The sequence below is a fragment of the Eubalaena glacialis genome, chromosome 12, assembly GCF_028564815.1.
Source record: "Eubalaena glacialis isolate mEubGla1 chromosome 12, mEubGla1.1.hap2.+ XY, whole genome shotgun sequence".
NCBI lineage: Eukaryota > Metazoa > Chordata > Mammalia > Artiodactyla > Balaenidae > Eubalaena > Eubalaena glacialis.
The window spans coordinates 2,764,174-2,785,218 of record NC_083727.1 but is presented as its reverse complement, the minus strand read 5'-3'; the positions used below and the strand labels follow the sequence as shown (position 1 = coordinate 2,785,218).

General features: G+C 47.8%; 1 protein-coding gene across 2 annotated transcripts in view; it reads right to left on the bottom strand.

Moving 5' to 3' along the window:
- The window catches only part of RPS6KA2 (ribosomal protein S6 kinase A2), a 296,626-nt gene that overhangs the window by 63,021 nt on the left and 212,560 nt on the right, over positions 1-21,045 (bottom strand). For both annotated transcript variants that reach the window (XM_061207550.1, XM_061207549.1), the window contains exons 3-6: positions 19,547-19,628; positions 5,656-5,736; positions 3,308-3,387; positions 96-202 (exon numbers count right to left, since the gene is read on the bottom strand). In XM_061207550.1, coding sequence (XP_061063533.1) covers positions 96-202; positions 3,308-3,387; positions 5,656-5,736; positions 19,547-19,628 — 350 coding nt within the window. The remainder of the gene's footprint in view (positions 1-95; positions 203-3,307; positions 3,388-5,655; positions 5,737-19,546; positions 19,629-21,045) is intronic.

Below are 21,045 nucleotides of genomic sequence, written 5' to 3'. Positions count from 1 at the left end.
GATGTCCCCAGGCTATGGCCTCACTGGGGAATTAAGTACAGGAACAAGGCGACGTGGGCAGCAAGAGGGCCATCCCCTGCCTTGTCCTCACTCACTTTTCTGGCTTCAGGTCTCTGTAGATGATCCCCAGACTGTGCAGGTGGTCTAAAGCCAAGGCCAGCTCAGCCAGGTAGAACTTGACATCCTCCTCCGTGAACATCACCTGGCAGGAGAGAGAACGAGACTTAAGCCTGCTCTGTGGCTGCTGGCTTTAAAGACAGAGGCACTCAGCCCCACGAAGACTCTGCTCCGCTCCACAGACCGCGGCCCCCAGACAAGGCTGTTCCGACTCCTACAATGGAAACATGAGTTCTCAGCAAAGTTTTAGGACCAGTGAAGGGGAGGGGGCACTCCCCACAAAGCGACTCGGCCTTGTGGGCGGAGCCCCGGGCAGGGTTCCCTCTCCCGACCTTTCCTGCCCCACAAGCCGTGCAGCTCTGGAGTGTATTTCTGGGTTTACGTTTTAATATGCGTGCTTCTGATGTAACACTTTAATACAAAAAACTAAGCCACACTGTGAAGGTCTGATATAAACAGGCCTGAAGGATATACTGAAAATATGTCTCAAATTTCATCCCTCCTCCCTTCAAGTTCACCTCTTCACCCCTTGGGTTTATGCAAACTAGGAACTGCCATCTCCCCAAAGTGGGACGAGTCCTACCAAATACAACCCACCCGTGTAGCATCGGTGGGTGCCCCTTGCCGGAGAGGCTGGTGGAAGAGGGACCCCGGTTTAGCTAAAACACACAAGAGGCCATGGCGCCCAGCAGACCTCAAGGTCATTGTCTCCTACTGTTTCCCTGTCCCTGCGGTTGTGAGAACCAGCATGTAATTTTGTAGTCACCTTACCAGCAAGCCAGATGGTATCAGAAACCATTCTTTACCTGCACCATGAGAAATGAATGTCACAGAGACTAGAAATCCACGTCATGACTGAATTCTCTCTGAAGGCAGATGCGTGAAAAATCAATACATAATCAGAAGGTTGCCTGGGAAGCTCAGAATCGGAATAAGGGCAATTTGGGGAATTGAACAGTGAAGGTGGAGCACATCCATTTCACGAAAGGGATGCCTCCCAGTGCGGAGGACATGCACCCCAAGTCCTGGATGACATTTGGGTGCCACCAACCCTCGCTGCCCCTCCGGCCTCTGGAATCTCCTGTTCTGTCTTCCACACTCGACTGGCACCTTTCCTGGTTGGGTATTTCTTTTCTAAATTGGTTAGCATACTCAGTGGGCTTCCCTGTGAGAAGGATTTCCCCGTAGGAAATCCTGCTGGCTGTCCAATTCTCTTTGGCCCGACTTTCTCCATCTGTGTACATAACCACACAGGCACGTCTGTAGCTCAGCGCTCAGGGGCGGCCGTATTACTGTCCTTGGCCGCTATTAGGGCACAGCTCTACGTGGCCTCCAAGTGCAAATGACAAAGGGTTTCTCTATGGGAATGAAACACCCATGGATGTGAGTTCTTGAAGGCAGTCAGTACGGAGACCGACACACACAAGGATGTTGTCTAGTGGACCCGGCGAAGAGAATGGAAGGGAAACACTTTTTTACATAGGGTTAGGGTTAGGGTATCATTCATTTCCTGTGTTTCTGTGAACTCCGAGACCCTGTTGAGCCCAGGCTGGACAACTTCACTTCTACTCTGAAATAAAGGGTCCTATGGGTACCTTGCGTGTTGCCTTTTTGGTCAAGAAGCCCAACAACAAGGTGTGTCACACTGGATGCTGGACAGACCAACCCCCAGTGGCCTGACTTCCTTCGGCCGGGGTGGGAGGGTTGGGGGAAAGGGAGCAAATCAATAGGCATCAGAAGAGAAACTGGCCGAGGTAAATGATTTGCCATCTTTGGAAACGTGAGCTCAGCTGTGAGGCAGGTTGAGGGACCAGAGACCTGATCCAAAAGGGCTTTTGGAGAACTTGGATCTGAATCCTCCAGCCTGTGCTTTCAACCTGTATCTCCAAGAGTCCAATACATCAATTGTGCCATTGCCCGAGGGACCATCAGGAAACAGAGGGAGAGAGCAGCCCGAGGTCTTGGGGACCCCACTGCCGCTCCACCTTGATTGATTGCATTTTGGAGTTTCACGCAGGATGGAGGGATCTCCTGCTGTAAAAGTGGGTGGTGAGGAAAGGGGGAGGGCAGCCCGAACTCCCTGTTACAGCCCAGTAAGAATCCCGGTGCCGGGTGAGGTTGCGTCAGAAGGGCCGGGAACCTGTTCTGCGTGTCGTGTCAACACGCCGTCACCTTCATCACGCTCTCTTCTGTATAAAGGAAACTGCACAGCATCATCAGGATTAAAAGCCTGGCATTATCACTGCCTCGAGCAGGATGCTGGGTTTTCCATCCCATGAAGCAGGGGCCAGAGAGCTTCCATGTTGCGCTGCAAGACATCCTGGAAAGTTCCTAACTCAGGTAGTGGGGGTCAAGGACAAGCCCTGGGGGTCACAGAGCGCTCACGGGTGAAGCCCTAATTAGACGCTCCCGATGCCCCTCCCAGGATGTGTGGTCAGCGTGTTAATAGCAACTTCCTACGGTGGAAAGTGAAACGTTGTGAAATAAAGTCTTCCCTACGTAACATAAATCAAGTTTCCATCTGCTCTACACAGGGAGGGTTCTAGAGCTCCACGGGGGTCTTGGGAAGAGTCCGTTTTCTTAAGATCTTTCAAGGACAACAGATTTCTTCTCTGTGTGACTTGTGAAACATCTTGAAAACACGTGTGCACACCACACACCATACACATATGTACACATACACACGCCATCCACCGCACATACATGTGCATGCATGTACACACACCTTCATTCTCTTGCACACCCACCACATACATGTGCATACACGTACATGCACCTTCACACATTCTCTTGCACACACACATACATGTGCGTGCATGTACACACACATTCGCACATTCTCTTGCACACACGTGCGTGCATGTACACTTTCACATTCTCTCGCACACACACATGTGCGTGCATGTACACGCACTTTCACACATTCTCTTGCACACACACCACACACACATGTGCATGCATGTACATGCACTTTCACACAGTCTCTTGCACACACACCACACACACGTGCATGCATGTACATGCACTTTCACACAGTCTCTTGCACACACACATGTGCGGGCATGTACATGCACTTTCACACATTCTCTTGCACACACACCACACACACACGCACGTACACGCACCCCCCCGCCGTGCTCTCCTGTCCCTCGAATTCTAGGCAGAAACCCACAGCTTGCACTCCGTGTACCTCTTTGGAGAGCCTGGTGAAGAGGTCTCCTCCGCGCAGGAAGTCCAGAATCAGATAGAGTTTTCCCTCCGTCTGGAAGGCTGCGGAAGGAGAGAGTTGAGAGCATTTCGGCGTCATGGTCCCCTGCGGTGGACATCATTCCCCTGGGTCCAGGCTCTGAGTGCAAAAAGCCCGTCTCTCGTTGGCTCAAACAATACCGCGTAGCCTGTAACCCTGGGTCATTTCAGAAACAGGACTGGGGTCGGGCTGGAGACTGCACAGCGGTGTGAGGGCAGGACTTGGGGAAGGGAGTCGACGGTGATGAGTTCTGTCTCTCTCACTTTTATTCATGGTCTGGAGGTTATTTCTCCTCCTCTCCCCACCCCTTCCCCGCCTCCTTCCTCTTTCCTTCCTTCCTTCCTTCTTCCTTCCCTCCTTCTCTCCTTCTTCCTGTCTTTTTTTAATCACAAAGGGATTGAAAGACACACGGAGAAAAGCATGTGTAGGTTCCAGTTGCTCTCATCACCACTATTGACACGGGGCTTTGGGCACAACCGTGTCTTGTTAGAGACTTGGCTTTGCTGGAAGGTGCCTGGTGAGAGCAGGACGATCGCCTCGATCATTTGGGACGAGTCCCCTCTCCTTCCTATGGAATTGTGTTCGGTACAACTCAGGGCTCGAGGATATCCACCATCTGCTCCTTCTTTTACGGCTGCGCTGGGGACGGGTTGGCCCAGCTACCTGTACCTGGTGGCAGCGGCGCTCGTGCTCTCAGTTTGGTCCCTGAGGGCCACAGTTACGGGCATGGAGTTCACGGTTCAGCCCCCGCCCGCCACTAGCAAGGGCATGCCTTGGTCAAAGGGGGGGGACGGTGCATGTGCGTGAGGCTCAAGAGAAACTAACCACCATGGCTACTGGATGGTCAGTTCAATGTTCCCGCTGGTCTGGCATGTGGCATCTGTTTTACACACAAAGGAAGTATGGCTGGAAGGGGTGCTGACATCCCCACACACTTGGGAACTTTTCATTTTCTAAAAGTCAATGACAGAAGCATTATAAATGTTGGGGTTTTAGAAACATAAAGCCTCTAACTAGAAACCCCTTTGTCAGAATTGTGTAAACTGCAGCGTGGATGAATGCTCTGTCCTAGGGCTTGGCGGGCAGATGGAGGGCAAGTATCTTTTGATCAATCACAGAGGTAACGTGGAGGTTGCCTTTAAAAATCTCTGTAAGACCCCAGTTCTCAACTTCTTCAGAAAAACACCCAGGAAACCAACCGAAATGACACCTGGATCGGATCTGACACCAGCAAATCAGCAGCGCTGAGGCGGCCGTGTGATGGGGGGGGGGGGGGAGTCAGCCTGCCGCCACCATTGGGATCTAAGGGCACCTGCCCGTGGCCCGAGGGATCTGGTCACCACGCGGCTGCCCGCAAGGTCATATCCATGTTGGCTCTTATTATTTCTGAAAGGAGAGGCCACGTGCTTTCCAAACAGGACTTTCTAAACTGTCTTCTTAGGAATATCAGAAATTCACGAGCAAAGAGCTCTGTCCTCCTGCCTTTGCGTGTGTTCATGCCTTCACTCCCGACGTGGGTAAAAGTCACGGACAGTCTCCTACAACTCTGCCCGCCCCCGAGCCCCTGTACCAACAAGGTACGGGATTTGTCCTTGTTCTGCCCAGCGCTTCGCCCACATTAATTACTCAATTAGGGCACAAAGCTGTAATGCACTCTGCCGTGACTCTGGAGCCGCCATCTCATTATTTTTAATTTGAAGATTTCACTTATTGCTTCTCCGAGGAGATAAAACGGCAGAAAGCAAACGAAGAAGCCTTGTGTGGCATTGCAGATATGTGGCCTCAGAAATCAGAATTATTCCATCTGAGTCTCAGTTTTCTCTTCTGAAAAATGGAAACAATAGCCTACCTTGAAAGGCAGTTTTGAGGGCTCAAAGCGCTACCGTCTTTCAAATGCCTAAAATATAGTCTTTACTTAAAATGCAGGAGATGTTACCATTCTGGTTTAAAGAAACTATGGGGTCATAGGCACTTTACTCTGAAACAACACAAAAATATGTCATAGATTCACCCCATCTAGGTCGAGACCTTCTTTTAAAACCACTTTCTCCATGGCGATAATTTAATTAAGGGTAACCTCTCGCTCCCTCAGATTCGGTTTTTCGAGACGAAAACAGGGCATCTTCCTCCCCCAGAGAGGAAGAATCCGAGGCTCAGGAACCCGGGGGAGAAAGCCCCACCCCAGACAGGGCCGGATGCTGAGACCAGGAATCTATGTCAATTTCCTCTGATTTGGGGGAGGGTTGGTCTAGGTCCTCTCAACAGTAGGGAATTTTTTTTACTCCCTTTACCGTAATGAAGCTTTACGATGAAAGGATGATTCACTTCTGCCAAAATGTCTCTCTCCATCTTTGATCTGACTCGGTCCCGAACTGCAAGACAGAAAAATCGAAGGCTTTCAAAGGCAGGATGTGAAACACAAGACATCAGATATAAATAATTTCCCCCAACTTTTTGTTACAAACTTTTTCAAACATATACAAAAGTTGAAAGAGTAGGTTGAATGCCCACCCCTAAGTCCTCCACCTAGATTCAACAACTGCTTACATTTCGATACATTTTCTCTCCCCCTCTCTCTATCTCCCTCTCTTTCCGCACACATACACACATTTTAGCCACAAATCTGACAATAAATTGTCGACACTGTGACACTTGACGCCTAGGTGCATTTACATGCAGCATTCCCTAAGAACAAGGTAATCTCTTACACAACCCTAACACGACTGCCGCCCTGAAGAACATTCACCATCATTCCATAATATCATCTAATCTCTGATCTATATTCCAATCCTGCCCACCCTGCCATGTCATTTACAGCTGTTATTTTTTCCAACCTCGGATTCGGTCAAGGTTCACACGTTAGATCTGGTTGTTATATTTCCTTATTCCTTTTGCTTCTAGAATACAATGGTCCCGCATCTTTTTTTCCCCTGTGCTTTTTGTGGGCTTTTTGGTTAAGTCCAGGTCAGTTTTCTTGTAGATTGTTCCTAGGTGTGTCTGATTGTTTCTTTACTGGTTGCTCTAACTCCTATATGTCTTATAAACCGAGGTTAGGTCTGGAAGCTTTATAAGGTTGAGGCTAAACATTTTTGGCAAAAATACCTCCCGGGTGACGCTGCAGGCCTCAAGGTGCAGCAGATGGGGGGAGGGGTGCCGTGTTACCCTTGCTCAGTGATGCTAAATTCCACTGGGGCAAGGTGGCAAGTCATCAGCCTCTCACTGCAAAGATGTGTACATCCCCTTGTAAGTAACAAATAACCTGAGGGGTGATAATTTGGTGTGGAATGACCTGTGGGCTCCCTTACAATCCTTCATCCGTTAGCTTACGTATATGATCCTTGCTTATACGGATCAAGGATGCTTGAGTCATTTAGGGTTACAAAATGGCAATGTTCTCATTTCTGATGGGACTAGAAATCAAGAGGAAAATCCCTTCTCTTCCTCTTCCTGAGGATAACTATGGATTATGGATTTTTTTTAAAAAATGAGTGTGTTATAACCAATTACAATATTATTCTTTTTTTTTTTTTTAAATATTTATTTATTTTTGGCTGTGTTGGGTCTTCGTTTCTGTGCGAGGGCTTTCTCTAGATGTGGAGAGCGAGGGCCACTCTTCATCGCGGTGTGCGGGCCTCTCTTGTTGCGGAGCACAGGCTCCAGACGCACAGGCTCAGTAGGTGTGGCTCACGGGCCCAGTTGCTCCGCGGCATGTGGGATCTTCACAAACCAGGGCTCGAACCCGTGTCCCTTGCATTGGCAGGCAGACTCTCAACCACTGCGCCACCAGGGAAGCCCCCAATATTATTCTTTTCAGTGCTGACACTGCCTAAAGTTTAGCCATCTGGGAATACAGATGGGATTAGTTTTGAGGAAAAAATAAACAAAAAAACAAACAAAATCACCACTTGAGAATAAGAACAACTCCAAGATTCCACAAGCAAATTGGTACACCCAGGGCAATGTCCGAGTGACGTTCTATGGCCTTGCGTGTGTGAAGGCAGAAACTTTCCTCAAATATTCCTAAGTGTGACAAGTATGATGAATACCACCGTACGGACCAGGTATTTAAGTCGTTCATACTTTGGTCTTATGATATGTACTTTTAAAGTTTTATTTAAAAAGTCCTTCCCCAAGGATGGCTATAATAAAAAAAAAAAAACCCACAAAAAATGGAAAATAACAAGCGTGGGTGAGGATGTGGAGAAGTTGGTGGGAATGTAAAATGGTGCAGCCACTGTAGAAAACAGTTTGGCAGTTCCTCACAAAGTTAAACACAGAAATACCACATGACCCAGCAATTCCATTCCCCAAAGAACTGAGAACAGGAATTCCAACAAATACTGGACACCCACATTCACAGCAGTATTATTCACAACAGCAAAAAGATGGGAGCAACCCAAGGGTCCACTGATGGATGCCTGAATGAGCAAAAGGGAGTCTGTCCACGCAATGGGCTATCACTCAGCCCTAAAAAATAAAATTCTGACCCACACTATACAGTGGGGATAAACCTTAAAAACACTACACCAAGCCAAGTAAGCCAGACATAAAAGGACAAATACCATATAATTCTACTTATATGAGGTCCCTGGAAAAGTCAAATTCATAGAGACAGAAAGTAGAAGGGTAGGTGCCAGGGGCTGGAGGAGGGAAGTGGGGAACTGTTTAATGGGGACAGAGCTTCTGCTTGGGATGATGAGAAAGTCTGGGGTATAGATAGCGGTGATGGTTACACAATATTGCAAATGTATTTACTAACACCACTTACAAATGGTTAAAGCGATGGATATCCTATTACGCATATTTTATCACAATTAAAGAGAACAGAAGTCCTTCCTGTCCCTGGGCCCCAGGACAGTCTCCTGCGTTTTGCTCCACGGCCGGTTTCCTCTTTCACACTGAGGTACTCAGGCTCCCCGGGGTCCACCTCTGCTTTGGTGCCCTGGCCGCTCACCTTCCCGGTGGGTCTGCGGCTGAGAGCCCGGGGCCCGCGGCCTGGAGCACACACACCCGGGCTCCGTCTGTCCCAGCGCACGGGTGGCTCCCTGCTCAGCTTCCTCCTCTGTAATCTGGGGTGAAGATGGCCTCACGGGGTCATGACGAGAACAACGGGTAGCGTGTGAGCACGACGGTGCTGGTCCCACAGCCAAGGCCACGCCTGCGCTGCGGTCACTTTACTGCCTAGTAAGTGGAATCAGCTTCACTGCATGGTAAGAGTCAAGGGCTTTTCCCTGATCCTTTTCTCTCTGCTCTGATGCTTGGCTGCTCCCGGTCCGATACAGACCCCTGTGACTGCAGTGGCCCCGAATCCCCCCGAGACGCTGGAAGGGCCGAGCGCTGGCACACGGGACGCAGAGCTGCCCCGGGAAGCGGGAGTCTGGGGGCCGCAGTGTGAAGAGGGAAGCAGGGGAGCCTCCCGAGGGCTGTGTGCCCGGGGGAGCGGGCGGGACATCCCAGGGAAGTCTCCATGGGTGCCACCTTCAGGGGCCCCGGGAGGGTAGCAACTCCTCTGCTGGGGACGCAGCCACGGCTGCGTTCACCCTGGAGGGAGGCGAGACGCCGGCGTGTGATGGGGCCGGTGAGCAAGACCCGAGGAGAAGTCGGTGTCTCTGGGTGGCTTTTTTTGGTGTCGTTTTAAGAAGTTTTGCTATGCTTCTTAATTAAAACACATTTCATCTATTCATTCTTTAAAAAAGTAGTTTATGGTATAGGTAAAAATAAGAGGGTCTGTTATGAAACACGACCGCAGCTACACCAGAGAGAAGGTATTATGGCAGCATCTGTGCGGCTCCATCAGGACACGTGCCCAACACAAGCTCATGCCCGGTAGCTCTTGCTGTGGACACCCCAGCACGGCCGCCACTTCGGAGAATGAACGAAGGGGGCAGAAGCAGACAACTCCCAGGCAGACGGTACAAGGAATCTCTCCGTTTCCTGTCTATCCCGAGTTACAGGTTCCAGTGGCTCTGCCAGGGAGAACAGCAGAGAAGGGGTTTCAGGAGAGTCAACAGAAGCAAAAGCTGAAACCCATTCATTCAATAAAAGACACAGAGGATGCCAGCTAAAGACCCTGAAGGAAGAAAGGGATCCCACATAAGCAGTGGGATCCGAAAGATGTCTCTCCAAACACGTGCGCAGGCTGAGAAGGAGAACTTGGGTGGCACAGGGTCACAGGAAGGAAGGGGGGATGCGTCAGTGACAGGGGGCCTGGGGCCGCCCCTCCCAACCCTGGCTGACAAGACGCCTCTCTGAGCAGCAGCTGTGCGGACCCATGGGCTCCTCACGGTGGGAATCTCATCCGACGCATCTCAGGCTCCTGCGTCCTTTGCCTCAGGGAGCGGAGCCGGCTGAGAAGGGCCCGCGGGAGACAGTCTTCTGTCACCCCCACGTACTGCCACCCCCAGGCATGTCCTCTTCTGGGGAGAAGCCCTGGGCCACTCCCACCCCCATGACGTGATCTGGTGAAGCAGGTGGCAGAGGACCGGGACACTGTGTTCCTACCCACTTCTTGCCACCTCCTTGCAAAGCTCACTCTTTGACTTTGGTTAAGAAAATCTAAAAATCCTCTAAATGGGATCGATGTTATTATCACTGAGTTCAGACCTCTTTGGAATGAGGAACACTGCTTAGTGTTACTTACATATCTGAAGATAGTATTTGTAATGGAAAGCAAAGGCCATAATAAGCCTGGTGACAAAATTAGAAAAAGATGCTTACACTCAAAGTTCCAAGGGGCTGTCCATGTACAGGAGTAAAATAAATATATATTTCTTCCCTACATTTTACACAACAATAAATCCAAGATCGATTAAAGAGGTAAGTGTTAAAAAAAACAAGCTGCAAAAATGGTAACAAAGATGAATACTCATCTGATGTCTGGGTGGGAATCTTTTTTTTAAATAAAAGCAATGGAAGAAATAACGTAAGAGAGAGTGATTGATAGACTGAGTTACCAAACAGATTTCCCATCCAAAAGGTCATAAAATTAAAAGGCAGACAAAAAATTCAGAGATTATCTGAAACAAACAGAAAAACGGCCAGGAGCCTAAATACACACACTATCTAAATACTCTTATTCTGTCTAAAATAACAGAGGAGAAACCAAGACTTCAGCCCCAACAGTGAACCTAATGGAGCACAGATAAGACACATCGGTTTGGGGAAGATGCTTTCACAAACATGTTTGGTAAGACTGGCCCCCGGGGCATAAATTGCTGAAACACAAGCATACTGGGTCCAAGGTGGAAAAGGGAAAGGCTGTGTTCATGCGGGGGCAGGATTTTATCACTGCAGATGGCCAACTGGGGAAGTGACTGGGGCCAAGCTAACACGATGCGGAAGGACAGCTGTCACACAGGCAATGCCCTTCAGATGTGAAACAGCAGGCGTGAGGCCGGCTCTGCAAAGGTGACTGGGCATCTCCGGGTCTGCAAGTTCTGGCTCTGCCGGGCTGAACCGGCACCCGACCTCACCACCGCCCGCTCTGGGTGGTGGCAGTCACTCGGGCCACCAGGGATGGAGGGAAAGGCCCTGAACGGTGCCTCAGCCATCTGACGGGCAGCTGCAGAGTGGTCCCTCCACCAAGAAAGAAACCGACGTGAGAGCAAGTGCTTCATTTCTGATGCTGAGCAGTTCAAGCTGCCCCTGGAGGCTAAGAATTCCAAGGGATTTTGAGTCCCAAGACTCAGATGCATTAAAAAAAAAAGCCCAGAGAGATGCTTCCTTCATCCTTCCATTGCTACCGTGCCAACGAGTTACAGAAATGGTGAGACACGCCAGCCTGAGGCGAAACGTCCCCAGTAATCTCCCGCTGGGTATTCTGGACAGGCGCAGGGTCTGGAGCCAGGCCACCGCCTCCCTGTGATATTTACTCTCTGGCATGAGGCATGTGAGTCTGGAATCAAGCGGGGCTTGACCGTATAGATGGAAAAACCCAAATGTCCTAGACTATTTTGAGATTCACTAATAAACCGTAGACATCGGGGATAAATTAAAATCTTTTGTACTTCACATCAACCCTGTACTTGTGGCTGACCCGCGATGCGAAGGATTAGGGTGACGTGCTTTCCATGGTTGCTTTGCTCTGTATGGTAACCTGCAGCTCCCGGTGCCAGCTGTGACCTTCACGTGTCCTTCAGCCTTCCGGGCCCGGGGCTGGCACTGGGGCTGGCCCTGGGGCTGACATGAAGGTGGGAGCGCCTGTAAATTCGTCCTACCTGAAAGGCACAGTTTCCTTCCCAGGGAAGTAGAGGATGAAGCACACTGTGGGATTACCCTGCTGGACGTGACACACAACACAAAACCAGAGCTGCTTTCTGGAACCCCCCCCCAACATTTTTCGGATCGGGCCCATGTCCTCAAGGCTTCCACGCCCCCCTCTCCATCAGACAACTTCAGGGGCACCTGCTCCCAGGTGCTCCCATGGAACTGAAGGTGCAGGGCATGCTACCCTGTTGATTTTCTTTCCTCGACCACTTGGCCTCTTCTGGACTTCTGGAGTTAAAAAGTTGGCTAATGCCCCTTGTGCCCTAACAAAAGGTCTCAACATCCGTAGCCCTTTGAAGTCTCTGGCAAGTGACAAACCAAAATGCACGTAGGTCCCTTTTGCCAGCCAGCCGACGACTTGGCACCCTGAGCGGATTTGAGCCTTGAGGCCTCCTCGGAGTTCCTGCAGCCCCACCCTCTGCGAGTCACCAAAACTCCCTGAAAAATGGTCCATACGATCTCATAGAGCCAGTTGGGAAATGCTCATGAAACTGATCTGGAAGTACCTGGCAACTGCAAGCTGCATAAGAATCCCTGGTAAGAATAATTAACCTACTTTGGAGGATGGATTTACTTAGGAGAGCTCCATCTGCAACGAGGCTGGGACCGAAATCCTCTCGTTAGAGTTGGACACCATTGCCTGTATTTGCCTGTTTTTAAATGACCTCCATCAATACACGTTACTTTTACACTACATTATATATCATGTCATATCATGTTACATTACGTTACATTACATTATATTCTACTATATAGAGACTGTATTTGAAAAGAAAATGAAGCGTGAGATAAAAACAAGTCCTATAGGTCACGGTGAAGATGAGAGATGGCCAGGTAGGAGGTACACCTTAGAAAAGCCCGGGGTCGCTGTGGACGGGGCTGCGACATCCCTCAGGGACCGGGGGGCACGGGACCGCACGCGCTGCACACAGCCGTGCATCTGCAGGCGGCCGCGGCCACGGGGAGGCCTGAGCCTTTTAACGGGAGCCGGACACCAGGCTGGTGAAGAACTCAGGCTCTGCCCAGCTGAGTGACCACACTTACCGCCTCCTGCCTCTGTCCACAAAAACCTGCCAGGTCTGCAGTTATATGCCGAGCAGTCTCCTGGATGCAGAATAAAAATCCACCTTCACACAGTATCTTTTAACCTTCAAAGGTCTAATTCATAGCAAAGAGGGGCCTCCCGTGGGAAGCTGTGTTGCTAAACATTTGGTGACCAAAACTTGTACTGCTCACCACTTCAGAGAAAAAAGGAAGAAAACCATGAATGATGAAAATTAAAACGTTAGCCACATTGATGTTCACATCAGGCACAATTCCCCAAGATTTGTCTCTATACTAGATTACTTAAACCAAGACTGACATGGTTACTTAACTAACTCCTTTACCAGAGAATCCTTCGGTGGGTAAATCTTCAGCCCATTATGCTTTCATATTTACAGGCATTAAAGATGCAAGTAGTGAAAAAAAAATCTATTTCCTACTTTTTCTCTACAATGTAAGAAATGCAATTCTGGTAGAAATGAACATATAAAGGATGCCGAGGCACACAGGCAGTGTATTACAACAAACCAGAGAGCTATTACATAAGGATGATGTTTACATGTTACTTTTTGTCTTAGATCATCTACTGGGAAAAGAGCTCCCCTGAATAGTAACTACCCCAGGGACAGCTGGATGAGGCTTCCTGAGGAAACGATGCCCTGGGGGTGGGGGGCACGGCTGGTCCCAGGTGCCCCCCTCCTGGGAGGGGAGGAACACGGGATAGAGACCCTGCCACCTCCAAATCATGTGATTCTGAGTGCGCGGCTTCACTGCATTGTGACTCAGTTTCCTCATTTGTAAAATGAGGATAACAATACCAATAAGGGCACTTAAAACGTGTGCTTGGAATTTGCCTTACCTGTCCCTCTAGGAATTTGTAATCATCCAAATGTGAATCAAATGACATAAATGAATTAGCATGGAAATAACAGCTGTTCAAACTAAGGCACTGATTAAAGCTTAGTTTCTAAGTCATTGTTTTTAAAACAAAGCATCTTGGTGTAAGAGAAAAGGAAATAAAATGGTGCTGGAAACCACATTCTGAGGTTTGAAACCAACCAGGCTAACTCTGACCAGGGGCTATTTCAAAATGTTGTAATCAGCATGAATGTAATCCATGCATTTCTGTCCTGGTCACCCCACACACTCCCACATTCCCTCCAGTATCTGCTGACATTCGAGTGATGGAATCAGAGCTCTACTTAAAGAAAGGATAGAGGAGTGACAGAAACTGGGCTCCAAAGGACAATCCGACAGGTTCAGAAAGCACCGTTCGGGACCATTTCCGTCTTCTCTCCCAGCCAGGCTCTGGCAGTAACCCACACACAGCTGGCCAGAAACACCCGTGAAGTGACCGTAACGGTCTATTAGTTACTTACTAAACAAAGAGATTTTGCCAGAATAATATTTTCCTCCTTTAGAATCAACAGGACACAACTTCCTTCCTTCAAAGCAAGGAGCATGTATTACCTTTGGGCTTAGAAAGTTGACTTATAAGGAAAACGGCTGAAAAATTAGTTAGGCATGAGAACACAGATGAAGTCCTACCAGAAAATTTTCATTGCAAAGACATATTTCATATAGAAGCTCTCTCCACATTGTGGAGAGGTGTTTCAATCCTCACTGAAATGAGAATTCTACACAAGGAGCCATCCTGGGGTGGATGTCTGTGGTCCCCAGCAGGTGCCAGGCACCCTTGGTAACTAATACGATCACAGTCTCTTCACGTAGCTGGAGGAACCAGGGCTGAACCGAGACGTAAGTCTTTCTAACCAGACGGTAATTAACGCTCAACCCTCCTCCTCACCGTCCCCCCCGTCCCCCACTTAATCAGACCTAAGCCAAACCTAGACCAGAAGAGTCCTAACCCACCTCTAACGCCAGTTTTCATGGAGAAAAGGACCAGAAATGAATACAGCTGACAGCGAACCTTGTGCCAGCAGCACCTCACGTGCATTGACGGATTTAATCGTCACATCAACAATGCTGTGAGGCAGGTACCATTACTGACATCATCTCATTTAAGTAGGAGGAAACAGAGGCCAGGAGAGGTTCCCCAAGGTGACACAGCCAGCGGAGTCTAAGCCGGATGGGGTCCCAGGGTCCAGTGTCTATGCTCCCAGCCACTGCATCGGGGTCCTCTTGCTGGCAGTACCCTAGAGACACCTGGATTCTCATGCCCAGACCACATCCAGGCCAGGGATTCGAGGAGTTGACCTGAAGTGACCCCAGCATTTTGTGAAAGTCCTGCAGGCTATTCCAGCTTGTGGCCAAGGCTGGGAACCACCTTATTAACGTGGGTGACAGTCCCCACTTGCCAGCTCACTAAACGGGGGATGGAGACCAGCCTTGCTTCACTTGTGGTCTCACGCTTGGGAATATGCTGACAGTCTTTTAAACCAAATTCCTCTACAACGCAAAGTGGGGCGTCACCCTTTGGAACTCATTATGTTTGGAATTCGTTACGTAGAACTGTCGCCTGCGATAATTCAGTGTTGAGTCACGAATACAGAAACTTTGTCAATTAGAGACATTGAACACTTTGAAAGGGTCCTTCAGCGACAGGGGGTACAAGCAGCACCATCCATGCACGTGAGGGGGGCTGCGGGTTAGGCTGGGGGCGGCTCACGCCCCCCTGCTCGTCACACTGCCAGATGCTTCAGCAGTTGGCATTTTCCGTAGAAATGGCGTGCCACCTCTTTAAAGAAAGGCGGGGGCAGGCGCCTGACCCCTCCAAACCCATTTAAGGGTGAAACAGAGCTGTCAGAGACCATTATCCGTTTGCCAAGTTATTTGGAATCCAAATGACGACGACACTCCCTTGTGTACACTGGACAGCCATCCGCGTTTCTGAGAAACAATCCGGAGGTTTGCAGTCATTGCCATGAGTCCTCCGCCCCCCCTCTCCGTTTTCCCCTTTTCAAAATAATTTCACTATTGAAGTTCCTGGTCTGCACTCCTGGAGGGCGCCACTCTCACCCACATTTCTTTTCTAACCCGTTCTTCTGATTCACTAATGAGCCTGCAAACTGGTGATGCTTTGAGGATGGAGAATGGCTTACGAATATTCGAATCTCTCAGGCTAACAGAATGCAGAGGTGTTGGAGCCAAAACAAATCTAAACAACCGGCTTCTTTCACAAGTGAGGAGAAAGGAAGGTCTAGAAAGCTCAGAAGCCCCCTCGGTGGCTCAGAGACCTGGCCTCCGTGCTGGACGTACTTGGTCCTCCTATCATGGGTCCAAGCACCACCTCACACAAAGGACTGTTTTGTAAAACTTCTATATTTTCTCTTAGGAAAATAAGTTCTGATTGCACTTCTGGGGAAAAAATCTATTCTTTAGTGATGGACCATTTTGAAAAGCTAAAATAGTAGATGATATAAAATAACGTTTGGTTCAAAAGCTGGCTTTTAAAGGAGCACTAGGAAGTGGGAAGTTTTTCTGACTTTATGCTTGTAAGTTTTATGCTTATATGGCTCATTCTCACAACGTAAAAATGATTTTACATAGTCAAGCGTATTGTTCTGGAATATTACACAAAAAACTTTATATTATACAAAGTCAAACATGTTCTATTTTTGTTGAAAAGTTGAAATACAGAACACAGAGAAGAAAATAAAAGCTCCCAATAATCCTATGAGTGTTTTCGTTTTGGCATATTTCCTATGAGCATGACATATATTCAATATTTGTACACACACAGGCATCTACCTGTACACATGGAGGCATGCATGCATTTAACAACATCACTATCGTTCTGTAACACAGTTTTATATCCTGCCTAATCCATGTAACCTTGTATCAGGAGCACTTTCTCAAGGACACACTGGATCGGATCATAAACAAACGTGGAGACTTGCGTTCCCGTGGAAGCTGAGATCACCGAGATGCGTGTCTGCACACACGCTAAGAGGTCAAGGCTGAGGCTGCTGGACGGGCTGAACAAGGACAGCGCCGGCCCAGCTCCTGGTTCTACCTCACGCCTCCAGAGCAGGGTGAACACACAAGTTGCCCCACGGTTCCAATTTCTCTCCCACTTCTCCCTCTTCCTCCTTTGGGGGCAGGAGAGGGTGAGATGGTATTTGATGGGAAAGAAGGAACAGTTACAACTCGAGGAGAAAGGGAGCAATTTAAGGGCACTGAGCACGTGCTGGTGAGGTTATCAGATGTGCTGATGGAAGGTGAGATGGGCGGGGGATCACCAGGAACCATCTGGTCAGAGGATGAAGTGACATGGCCTCTGCTTCGACCTGCCCTCATCTTCAACCACAGGGAGCTGCCCGCTCTGTGTCTGAGAGAGTAAACCTCCATGCTTTGAGGATGAAAGAGTGGGTTTTAGCAAATGGCCATGTTACGTACCAGCTGTTCATTTTAAAAATAACAGCTTTACCAAGATATAATTCATGTACCACTCAATCCACCCAAAGTACACAATTCGATGGTTTTTGGAATATTCAGAGTTGTGCAACCATCACCACAGTCAATTATAAAACATTTTCATCACCCCCAAAATAAACCCCATAGTCATTAAGCCACACCCTGTCTCCCTAACCCCCCAGGCCCCGGCAACCACTAATCTACTTTCTGTCTCTGTGGATTCGCCTCTTCTGGATGTTCGCATAAATGGAGTCCTACAATATGGGATACTTTGTGACTGGCTTCTTTTTACCCAGCATAATGTTTTCAAGGTTCCTCCAGGCTGTGGCATGCATCAGTATTTCATTTCTTTTTATTGTCAAATAATATTCCACTGCATGGATGTACCATACTTTATCCATGAGTTCATGGATATTTGGGGTTTTTCCACTTTTTGGCTACTGTGAATTAGCTAGTGCTGCTATGAACATTCATGTACAAGTTTTTGTGTAGATGTATGTTTCCGCTTCTCTTGGTTATATACCTAGGCTAGAATAGTTGGGTCATATGGTAACTCTATTTAACTTTTGAGGTAGTGCCAGAGAAGCTGCTCACTTGTTTAGACAGTCCGATGATCCTGAACTAACAAATGTTTAATTTGATTTTCTATTTCTATGGAACTACTGTTTAGTGAAGAGATTATTTTATTCAAAGTTGGGGCCAGAAAGTCAAAACCTGCTTTGTTTCCTATGCATCTTTTAACGAACAATTCTTTAAAATTATATTATTATGAGGATCCTGGACTATTCGGCCACGATCAATCGAAAAACAATTTTAGAAATATTATTATAGCGACAATAAAAAAACGTTCACTATAAATAGCACGGTTTAAATTATGTTGTTGAATTAAAATCTCCAGTGTCAACAATAAACTATAAAACCAAAACTATATCATAGAACCCAAAACTTTTGTGTACAGAAGAATTACTGGGACAGTTTGTTAGAAAACTCAAATTCTAGGCTCTGCCCCAAGAGATTACAATCCAGTAGGTCAGAAGTGGGGCCTTGGGATCTATTTTTAACAACTTTCCCCAAACACACATAGGTGATTCTGATGCAGGCTCCAGTCTGGCCAAAGTGGGCAGTTTTTGTATTTTCTTTCATGGGTTGTGCTGACAATGTCAACGTGATTGCTGTTTTCTATAGAAATATTTACCCATCCTTTAAGAATTGTCTCGCTCACCTTCTAAATCCTTTTTGAATGGCCTCATGTGGAAGAACTCTTTTCTTCCTTTGTATCTCAAATGTTTAGGTCTATATATATTTGGTCTATGCATTTATTGTTCTATATTATTGGTTCTATGTGGTTCAAAATATATCTTATTTACCAGCTAGACAGTAAGTGACTTGAAGGCAGAGAATGACATATTTTTGTACGGTCCCCTGCATGCAGGTGCTGAGGACGTTGTGATATAAGACCTAAAAATTCAAGAGCTGCCTTGACATCTCTGAGTTTCATGGGCCCCAAAGGCTTAACCACGAGTTCCCCTGCCCTTGACAGATATGCCCCCCACCTAGCAGGAAAGGCTCCCCACCCCGCTGGTTCCCTATAAGCCAGACCAGCTGTACCCCATCTGGTCTTTAACCTAACACGTTCAGTTCCCTGCCAGCCCACAGAACTATTCAAACAAGCCCATCACATCTTCCCTGGAACCAGGGGCCACCCCACCCTCTTGTTACTACAAAGCCTGCAACTCACTCTGTTCCTGTGCAGCCCCTCGTGGCCCAGCATGGTGTGCAGCGCCCTCCTCCCCAGTGATGAGTGTCGGTGACTGACAAACTCTGTCATCTCACCTGCCCAGGCCAGGTGTTGTGTGCCCAGCCTCTAGCACTATTCAGGACAGGGATCCCTCCCTCACCGATGGGTGAACAGGAGGTGGTCAGAGCAGACGTAGTTGGTGTTCAGCTGTACGTATTGCTGGCTAAATGACCCTGAGCTTAGAACAGAGATTTTAGATAATAGCTTACCTTGACCTGCGTTATGTGCGTATACTTTTCTGGAGGGGAGGAGTATAGAAGCAGGGAATCAGGTGTTGGACTGAATTTCTAAAACCCAGTCCGGGGGCAGAAAGGGAAATAATACAGCCGTGAATCACATTTTGTTTAAAACTGAGCAATCCAGTCTGAAGGACGAATTTAGGCTGATTTGTTGCCCAATACAGCCGAAACAACCTGCTTTTGCTTTCCTCCTCAATGCTCTTTTCCCCAAATGGTACGTTACAGCAGAGCATATGTGGAGGATGGTATTTACACAATATGGCTTTCCCTCTGAAGACTGTGGAAATTTTGCAGGGCTATGTTAAATATTCAGGGACATGCTTGTATTGTGTATTATCAATCAGAGAGTAACATGTCGACATACAGAAATCATGCAGCACTAAACAGAATGTCTATTTCCCCCAATAACAAGCAGAGGATAAACCACAGTTACGTGTCTCCCCCTCTGTGACCTCTCACCTTTCAAGGTGGCCTTTTTAAGAACCTTCATTGCGTAGAGCTGCCCAGCATCCGACCCCTTGACCTTCCTCACCAGGAACACCTGAGAAAGAGAACACAGAACACCTGCAGTTGATATAACTGTAAATTCATTTTCCTTATTTGATTTGACACAGGGATACACAGGGAGTTTAGGAAACTCCAATAAAATAAATACACTGTAGGAAAACCTAAATGTAAAATCTTCTCCAACATCTGGGATGTCAGGAAAAGTTCATCTAATTTATTACAACCCTGTGAGGAGCCATGTTACGTGCTCATATGAAGAATCACATTTGTTTTCGGCACCACTCACTTTCTACGAAACATTTTATATCAGAGGGAATAGCACCCTCCTTTTAAAAAAAGACCAGCTGTTTAGAAAAACAAACACTATTCAGAAGTTTTCAAGGAGGTCATTTGGTTTATTGTAAATATGCCCTGTAAATCCCCAAGACGAAGGCCAACCTGAGAGTCACTGCCAACCACACAGGACACTCTCTGACTCTCAAGATGAGCTAGGCTCTCTTATTTTGAGCTTTCTTCACCCAAATTTTAGCTTTGACTAGCTTAAGTTTATGAATGGAGTTGGTTTCTAAATGGCTCTTACATAATCTCATGTGGACACAACATCTGCTGGGATACATTTTGACGTGTATCGTGGAGGAAAAGACAATTGTCTGAGAGGCTGAACTTAAAAGTCATATTCATAGTTGTTGAACAAAATTCGTAAAAAACCAACCAACCAACCTGGGGTATCCGTTACGAACAAAACACCTTCCACGCAGATGAAACAACAGTATTTGCTTTTCCTAACAGTATTTACCAATAGATACAAAAATCTGCTGTCATGACAGAGACGCGGGTGCAGACGACACGTGTGTCCAGAAGGCACAGGTGCTGCCCGCGTGTGTGTTTGGAGCTTGACTGCATGCAGTCGCCACGGATCGTGTTCAAACCCACAGGGGCTGTGGGACAGAGTGATCTACCCACCGTACTGCAGTGAAGACGACTCATTAGCCCCAAGACGAGGCATTCGTCATCGGAACACTAGTGACAAGAGTAAAACCCCTCTTCCAAAACGAGGGGACAACGGAGAAAAATGAGGACAGGTGTATGAAGAATGTGTGCTCAGAAGGTCGAGCCTTTGGAATATCCAGAGTCGGTCTTTTCTGTCCCCCTTTTCATTCCTCTCTCCGCCTCTTCCCCACAATATAAGGGGGGTCCGTAGGAACTCACATGTGAATATGTATATGAGGTACCTGCGTGGATTCAGAAGTAGGGAAGACTGTCCACTCAAGTCCACACGGAAGGCCATGTTCACATGGCATCTGACCATGATGGTTTAGTTTCAAGGATGCACATCTTGCACGGATCGCTTCACATCAACCTTTTTTCTTTTATTGCAACTCAAGTTTTATTAATAAAAATGAGATGATGGATAATAATGGCTATTTATATTCATCTGTTTTAAAAAGGAG